Genomic DNA, 8,668 nt, shown 5'->3' on the forward strand with positions numbered 1-8,668 from the left:
CTCGTCTGCTGGTCGCAAAAGGGGATCACGCGTTCCTCGCCTGGGACGCTGTCACTGTCATAACTACGAGTCAGCATCCGAGCCTCTGAATCTTAGACTACGTGACCTTGGGGGAGGCTGCAACGGTCGTTAAGTGTGACAAACGGCTGTAAGTCCCTTTATTCACTGCCATCGTAACTTCAAACGGTCACAAATTAAAAGTTGTAAGTCAAGGACTATCTTCTATGCATGAAATCAAAGAACGTGAGACATTTTTTTTTGCAATTGACCAACTAGAATGTTGTCAATGCCAAGAATTTTTTTGTTTTTTAACGCCGTACCTCGTTCCACTGTCCATCGCTGAGCAGCTGGATAATCAGGCATGGATCAGGTTTAATGTTGGCTTCTCTTTCCGGCAGGCTCCAGCAGGAGACCCGAAGTTCGACCCGGGATGCCCCCAAAGCCACCGGCTGGGAATCGGCCCCTTCAGACATGACGGAACCTAAAAGGAAAGAAAGTGAGAAGGAGAAAAAATAGGAGAAAAATAGATGGAGGGACAGGCAGGTGGAAGCTTTCCCTGCGGGGAGGCAGGAAACCAAAGAGAAATGAAGAGGCGTACTGGCTGTGGGTGATGGGAAGTGTGTGATACTTCAGGTTTAGAAGAGGGTTAAAAAAAAGTGGAAAGGAAGGAAACCAAAGAGAAGCGAAGAGGCCTACTGGCTGTGGGTGATGGGAAGTGTGATACTTCAGGTTTAGAAGAGGGTTAAAAAAGTGGAAAGGAAAATAGAAAAGAGGAAAAGAGGAAAGTAGAAAAGGCGAAAGGAAAGGAAAATAGAAAAGAGGAAAGGAAAGGAAAATAGAAAAGGGGAAGGAAAAGAAAAGAGGAAAGTAGAAAAGGGGAAAGCAAAATAGAAAAGAGGAAAAGAAAATGAAAAGAGGAAAGTAGAAAAGGAGAAAGGAAAATAGAAAAGAGGAAAGGAAAGGAAAAGAGAAAAGAGGAAAGGAAAAGAGAAAAGAGAAAGGTAGAAAAGGAAAAGAAAGGAAAGAAAGGGAAAGGAAAAGAGGAAAGGAAAATAGAATAGAGGAAGGAAGAAAAGGAAAAGAAAGGAAAATAGAAAAGAGGAAAGGAAAGGAAAGAGGAACTGGTGATTCAACCACTTGGAAGGATAAACCCAGGGTGGCATCCCACCGATGCCAACTCCAGCCAGAGGTCAGGAGGACGAGGGGGCAGCCTCTCTCATCCAGGGACCGAGCGATGGGCAGGGAAACTGGTTTCCTGGCAGGCCATGAGCTTTCTGAAACTTCTGCCCCATGCTACCTGCCTCTCCCCTCCGGTAACGGTACTGGGAACATGTGGGAGGCCAGCTGGCATTTCCAAAATTGGCACCTGCACTTTATGAGCCCACAAGGTGCTGAGCCAGCTGCCCGGCTTTTGATTTATTTCCTGGGGAGGGGTTGGAGGTGGGGTCGTCTGTCATGAGGGATGTGAGTCAAGTCAACCCCAGGATGTTCTTGCAGCAGCAAAAAATTAAACATTGCTTAAAGATGCCTTTTCCAACCTGGAAAAGATTTCCAGGGACCTAAAATAATCCTTCTGAACCTCGTTAAGGTTTTCATGGTCATTTGGAACCCAGTTAAGATTTCCAGGGATGTAACATGGTCAGTTTGAACCTGGTTAAGATTTTAAGGGATGTAACATGGCCAATCTGAACCTGATTAAGATTTCCAGGGATGTAACATGGTTAGTTGAACCTAACTAAGATTTCAAGGGACGTAACATGGTCAGTTTGAACCTGGTTAGGATTTTAAGGGATGTAACATGGTCAGTCTGAACCTGGTTAAGATTTCCAGGGATGTAACATGGTTAGTTGAACCTGATTAAGATTTTAAGGGATGTAACATGGTCAGTTTGAACCTGGTTAAGATTTCCAGGGCCATGGATGAGAAAAGAGACTCTATATAAATCCAAGATTTCTCTTCAAGGAATGATCTATTAAGGGTTCTTCAATCAACTCAGGAACAAAATGGAGCTTCCATGTTTCATGGCAGTGTACCTTGGGACACCAGAATGCTGGGGGTTGGTTTGGGGGGGAATGGTGAGGGGGTGGTAGAATGTAAAACAGCAAAGGAAGCATCCTAGCCTCCCTCATCTCTGATTTATGAGCCTCGTGGCCACATCGGCGCTCGAAATAGGACGCTGGAGTAAATTTACTCTGGGTCTGGTCCAGCAAGTCTCTCTCGAAGCGCCGACTCAGCGTAACTGGATGGAGATCAAATGGATTTGTAGAAGCTACCATTTTCTCTGGGAATGCCGGCAAATAAATAGCAAATCAAAGCTCAAGGTTTGGCAGCCATTTTGACTTTTTCGACCTACTCTGAAGATGCCACTCAAGAGGAAGGAAGCCAGGAGAGTTTGCAAACCTGTCTTTTTCCCCCTTAATGTTTCAAACTCAGCCTTTGCCAAAAGAAGGGGATTTTTGGGGGGGAAGAGGAGAGCGCTCACAATTTGTGTGTGTGTGTTTGTTAGTCGGGCTGGGAGGCCAAGAAGGCTTTGCTGACCTGCCCAGAACTAAAAGTAAATTCTGCAGGGGAATTAAGAAGCGTAGTCCTCGCTCTGCCTGGTTTTCCTTTCAGTGTCATTTCACGGAGGAGTGCCGGGTTGGCACCCTGTGTGAGCTTCTGTTCTCCAAAGAGGGGGGAAAAAACACCCTGTTGTTCTCCATGGTGTGTGTGATAACACACACAGAGAGAACAGCTTTCAAATGTGCCACACAGGGCTGACCGAACAGAAACTAAAATCAGATCGAGAATTCAAACAGAGACTCAACAGGAAGCCTCCCTGATATTATTCTGGTCTGGGTTTGCGCGATACTGACAGAACAGGATTTGGGGGCAAATCCTGAGCCGGCCTCCGCCCCCCACAAATAAATACAGGTAATCCTTAACTTACGACTATAATTGAAACCAAAAATCCCGTTACTAAGTGAGACAATTGTTAAGCAAATTTTGCCGCTTCTTCTCACGGCTGTTAAGCGAATTGCTGCTGTTGGTTCAGTTAGGAACCCCGTTGTTCATCGCATCGGGTTTCCTCGTCGACTTTGCTCATCGGAAAGTCGCAAAAGGGGGAATCACGTGACCCCTACCCCGCCCAGGGACTCTGCGACCATCATAAATACCAATCGGTGGCCAAGCCGTCCAAATTTTGATCGCGTGACCATTAATGGTCGTAAGCGTGAAAAACAGTCGTCACTCTTTTTAGCGCCGTTGTAAATTCAGGACTACCTGTGCAGAAAAGGGGCCTCTGAGCTGAGTTACTAATTAGTCCTGGACTTTCAACACTTCATTTAGCGACCGTTCAAAGTCATAAAGAAAGTGACTTATGACCATTTCTCACACTTACAGCCATGGTCACGTGATCAAAATTAAAACCCTTGGCAACTGAGTCACATTTATGATGGTCGCAGCTTCTCAGGGTCATGTAATCCCTTTTTTGAGATCTTCTGCCCAGACAAGACCACGGGGAGGCCCGATTCACTTAACAACTGTGTTACTAACTGAACTGCAGTGATTCACTTAACAACGGCAGCCAGAAAGGCCGTAACATGAGGCAAAACTCACTTCACAAACACTTTGCTTTGCACTGTCAGTTCCGGGCTCCGTTGCAGTCGTAAATCGAGGTCCTCCTGTGCTTTCCAAGCTAATTATATAGAAGTATATTAAGATGATTAAGTTATTAATTGTCTTAATTAATGGCCAAGTATTACATACTTTATGACAGCTGTAGGCCAGCCTTAGGAAACCGGTCCAGGATGTCAAAAAAGTCAAAATGGCCGCCCTAAAATTGCACTGGAACTCTCCTTGCAATGATTGGCGTCATTGTGGCTGCAATCTTTAATAATAATAATAATAATAATAATAATAATAATAATAATAATAATAATAATAATTTAACTGTATTCGATAGACACCCCAAAATATCCCCATTCCCCACAAATGAACGGATGGTGGTTTGTGGCAACCAGTGAATTGCAAAAAATAAAATAAATTGACTCATTTTTAAAAACCAGAAAAACTAAGCAAGGCCCAGAACGAACTGTAATTTTTGCCTTTCGAATGTGCAAAAAATGTATTTATTCTATTGCTTTTCATACCCGCTCTAGATTTTCACCAACCAGGAACGATGTTCTTGGGTGTCTGGGTAAGCTGGAGGGCAAAAATGCCATTTAATTTGAGGAAAGATTTTTTTTCAAGTTAAGAATCACACCTAAAAAGACCTCATTTAAAAAGCATAATTTAAAAAAAAAAAACCATCCATAAAGTGCAGATTAATTGGTAGTTTTCCACTGGAACTTATTCAAGTTAAAAGGCCGGCTGTGCAAGCTTTGGAGAATTACAAAATCCATCAGACGGCGGGGAAGGAAATGGCTGATTGGAACTCTTAGGGCCAAACCCAGTTCAGGGATTCTCAACGGGAATAATATTATTAATAAAATCAAATTTATACCATGGAACCTATGGTCTTTAAAAGAAATACCCAATGGAAACTATCCCAATTTAAAAAAAATTACCGCTGCATAGAAAACATAGGTTGGAAGGTACTTTAGAGATCATCTTGACTAACCCTCTGCTTAGTGCAAAAGATCATCTAGACTCACCCCTTATCTAATGCAAAAAGCCATCTAGACTCACTACTTATCCAGTGCAAAAGAACATCCAGACTAACCCCTTGCTGAGTGCAAAAACCCAGAGAAGAAAAAAAGCAGCCAAAAAAACGGAATCCAGATTAATGTGTCGTCTTATGCTGGCCAAACGCGCATGATTTTAGTTAATTAATTGAAAAATCTATTTTTCAAAAGAACAAATAAGCCGCCAGCTGAACGGCTCTCAAAAGGAGGAAAAATAGGTTCTTAGGTTTGTGAATTATCCCTGTTAGATCTTTTATTGCTGTTCGGGAACTCAACCGCAAATTCTGCGGAGGTGGCGGGAGCTTGTAGTAAAATTATAGTAATTGTTGAAATAGGTTGTTTCTCCCCAGCTGCTATTTCTTTTGTTATTCATGCTTTTGTTATAGCGTTTTGCTCCTGTTTTAAAGACCAGGTAGTCCTCATTTTACGACCGCTACTGAGCTCCAAATTTCAGTTCCTAAAGTGAGAGAGTTGTTAAATGAGATTTGTCCTATTTTACCACCTTCCTGGCCATAGTCGTTAAGTGAACCACCGCTGTTATTAAGTTAGCAACAAGGCTGTTAAGTGATTCGCTGCAGTTGTTAATTGAGTCACATTGTCGTTAAGTGAATCCGGCTTCCCCATTGACTTTGGTCGTCGGAAGGTCACAAAAGGAAATCACATGTGACCGCTGGACACTGCAACCGCCACAAATACGAGTCACTGGCCAAGCATCTGAATTTTGATCACGTGACCAGGGAGATGATGCAATGGTCGCAAATGTGAAAAACGGCCCTAACAAGTTGCATTTTTCAGTGCCGTTGTAACTTCAAACGGTCACTAAATGAACTGTTGTAAGTCAAGGACTATTTGTATAGTTAGACACACACACCCTCCAGTATTGGGCATTTTGAGAAGAAAATAAATACCTAAATAAAAATAATTGTTGGCATTGTCAATATCTGGCAGCCATTAAATACCTACTTTTCTCTGTTGTGTGGGAAAAAACCCACAACTTTCTTCCATAAATTCACCACAGCGAAAAGAGCCGCAAAGCTTTTGTGCACACACAGACCCACAAATATTATTTTAACAAAGTCTCCCTTTTTTCTTTTTCTTCTTCTTTACTTGATCCAAGCAAATCTTTAATTGCTGTACTGTATATTAAATTAAGGGACTTGAGGACAAATTTGGAACATTGCAGGCGTGTAATGAATCAACAATCAAATCTCTCACGATCACACCGCACACAATGTGTCGGTCACATGCCGGCACAACACAACACCCCCCCAGAGAGAAAGAGAATATGTGTGCAAAAAAGTGTAGCAAATGGTGTGCGTTGCCACTTAAAAAAAACCCACACCACGGGACCTCCCAAAATAACAGATTAACAGAGTTGGAAGGGACCTTGTAGGTCATCTAGCCCAACCCCCTGATTTTTTGCTTTTATAAGCAAAAAAATAAGCAAGACGTGGCCCTCGCTGCAAAAAAAAAAAAAAACAGGTAAAAAATGTGCGTGTAACACAACAGTGCGAAGGAACACAAACTGTGAGGGCGTTGTCTACAGCACAATGGCCATACCTCGAGCCATGAAGCAATGATATGTCCATAAGGAGGAAACATCTGTTTGAAGGGTCCAAACCCCCCCTCCTCCCGGCAGCAACTCACACAAACATGTACAAAGTGCAATCTGAAAATTGCACACTTCCTTCTTGTGTTCTTTGCTGCAGTAAATCAGGCTATCCCCACACCAACGACACACCCCGGGTGCAAAAAAATCCCATTTTCTCCCCCCACCCACACACACCAACAAATGCATCAAATCTATAAGGAGAGAAGAATGGGACTTCCATGGGCCAAGGCAATCTATCTGATCACCAGAGCAAAGCCAAAGGAAAAAGGGGGTATTTCTTTATTCCTAGAAGGAAAAAAAAAGGAGGGTATAAATGAAGGACACCCCCAAATGAAGAAAAATTGCAAGAAAGGACACCCCCTCCCGACTCTGAAATGGGGAAACAGGAGTGGAGAGTAACAAAAGTTGTACATTCAGTGTGCAGCCCCTTAAAAAAATCGCACAACCAGGTCCTCCCATTGCATAACACTAGTTATGCAACAATCCTTCAGTGTAACCCCCACCAGCCAAAGGAGTGAGAGTCGGTGCTTTCAGTCTCCGAGCGCCTCCTCAGATACACTGCTCCTGAATCAGGAGGCTCCATTTGCTGGGTCCAATACACCTGGCTGGGTGGGGCGAAGGATTCCCCCCTCAAGGAAAGACAGCCGCTGGGCTGCTCGAGGTTTCTCCCACAACTCCCCCGCAAGAGGTTGCAATCCCTAGGGAGAGACAAGGCACATGGGTAAGGAGTCCATCCCGCTCGGAGCAGGATGATGGGAGAGAGAGAGAGAGAGAGAGAGGCCAAGCCGGGGGTTGCAAAAGCTTCCAAACCAGCTTCACGGGACGGACCCTCAAAAAAAGAAAAAACACTCGAAGATGCTGAAAGGACACGCCCGGGGGAAAGGAAGGAAGGCAGGAATTCACAGTGCGGGCACCGGCTGGGGAGCATGGGGCTTGTGATCCATCCCAAACGGCAGGGAAGTCTGGTGGAAAGGAGGTTGGGACGAGGCGCGGGACCGTGGGATGGGGATGAGAGGAGGAGGAAGAGGAGGAAGAGGAGGAGGAGAAGGGAGGCCCATCAGAGAACACCCCCCCCCAAATCGGGGGACTCCAAAGCCCATCTACCACGGTTCGGGAGGAAGGAGCCGCGCGCGCCCCTGAGTGGCAGTACTCCGCGCACCGGATCCGATGCGCGCAAGTGGCGAGCGTGGGAAAGCGGCCAAACTCTGAAAAGCGGGGGACTCTCCCAAGCCGGGATGGGGGAGGGGGTCTTCGGGGATGGGGGGATTGAGGGCCCTGAAATAGCCCACCGGACCCTCCCTGGCCCCCTCCCCGCGAGGAGGAGGAAGAGGAGGAGAAGGAGGGACACCCCCAATCAGGGAAATCAGAAATCTCAACTCGGGAACCACAAAGCCCATCTTTCGCGGCAGGGCGGTGGCGGGAAAGGGGCCAAACTCGGAAAAGCGGGGACACCCCCCACCCAGTCGGGGGTTGAGTATCCTAAGGAGGAGGAAGAGGAGGAGAAGGGAGGGAGCCCCATCAGAGAAACCTCCCGAACTCGGGGACCTCAAAGCCCATCTGCCACAGCCCTGCCCCCCCGCCCGTGGATCGACCCCCCTCCCACCCCATAAGGATGCAGCGGGCGGCCCGTGACACACCCAGTAGGGCGCAGCGGCCCGCAAGGTGCGGCCCCGCATCGCTACTAGGTCTCACCTGGGTGGCAGGCGGAGGGTCGGGGATGATGGGCTCAGGAGACTCTGTGGGCTCGGGTCCTGCACGGCTTGGTCCTCTAGGTCCGCCGCCCGGTGGGGAGACCCCCAACGCAACTCAACTGAGCCCCTCGGCCCGCGACCCCTCTGGGTAGGCAGCTCAGCCGTCCCGCGCGCCTCTCCTGCCGGTCCCACGGATGCTCTGAGCCGCGGTCGGGTCCCCTCCTCCCCTCGCTTACTCCCCTCTAGCCCCCGCCCCCAACCCGAGGCTCCTCCCCCTCGCCAGACTCCGCAGTGCACGGGGCGGGAGGGGAGGAGGGGGAAGGGGAGGAGGGAGGAGGATGTGGTGAGAGTCTCACCCCCTCTCTCCAAAGTCCCGGGAACCCCCAACTCCCCGCCCCCAAAGGATAAGATGGAGGTTTTCTGCACGGGAGATGGCTGGGAACAGGGGTGGGGGGACTCGTTCCCACGACCCGCCAGGAGAAGGAAGCGCGAGAATGGCTGGGACGAGACCGCTTGGCTGGGAGTCTCCAGGCGGGGTCTCCGCGACGCCCCGAACCCCCAAATTCTCCCCGGAGAAGGGGGTGAAAGATGATTGATAGACTAACTGGAAGATTGATTTTCTGTTTTACCCTTCAAGCTTGCTTGCTTCTTTCCTTCCTTCCTTCCTCTCCTCTGCTCTTCCTTTCCTTCTTACCTCCCTC

General features: G+C 47.5%; 1 protein-coding gene across 1 annotated transcript in view; it reads right to left on the reverse strand.

Annotated features, from left to right (window-relative positions):
• The window catches only part of CPNE6 (copine 6), a 28,802-nt gene extending 20,634 nt beyond the window's left edge, over positions 1-8,168 (reverse strand). The window contains exons 1-2 of the mRNA XM_087946366.1: positions 7,969-8,168; positions 321-481 (exon numbers count right to left, since the gene is read on the reverse strand). Of these exons, the coding sequence (XP_087802492.1) occupies positions 321-473 (153 nt within the window). The 5' untranslated portion in view covers positions 474-481; positions 7,969-8,168. The remainder of the gene's footprint in view (positions 1-320; positions 482-7,968) is intronic.
• Positions 8,169-8,668: the final 500 nt, after the last annotated feature.

This window comes from Notechis scutatus, chromosome Z, assembly GCF_049901735.1.
Source record: "Notechis scutatus isolate UNSWTSFEM ecotype Mainland chromosome Z, rNotScu1.2, whole genome shotgun sequence".
NCBI lineage: Eukaryota > Metazoa > Chordata > Lepidosauria > Squamata > Elapidae > Notechis > Notechis scutatus.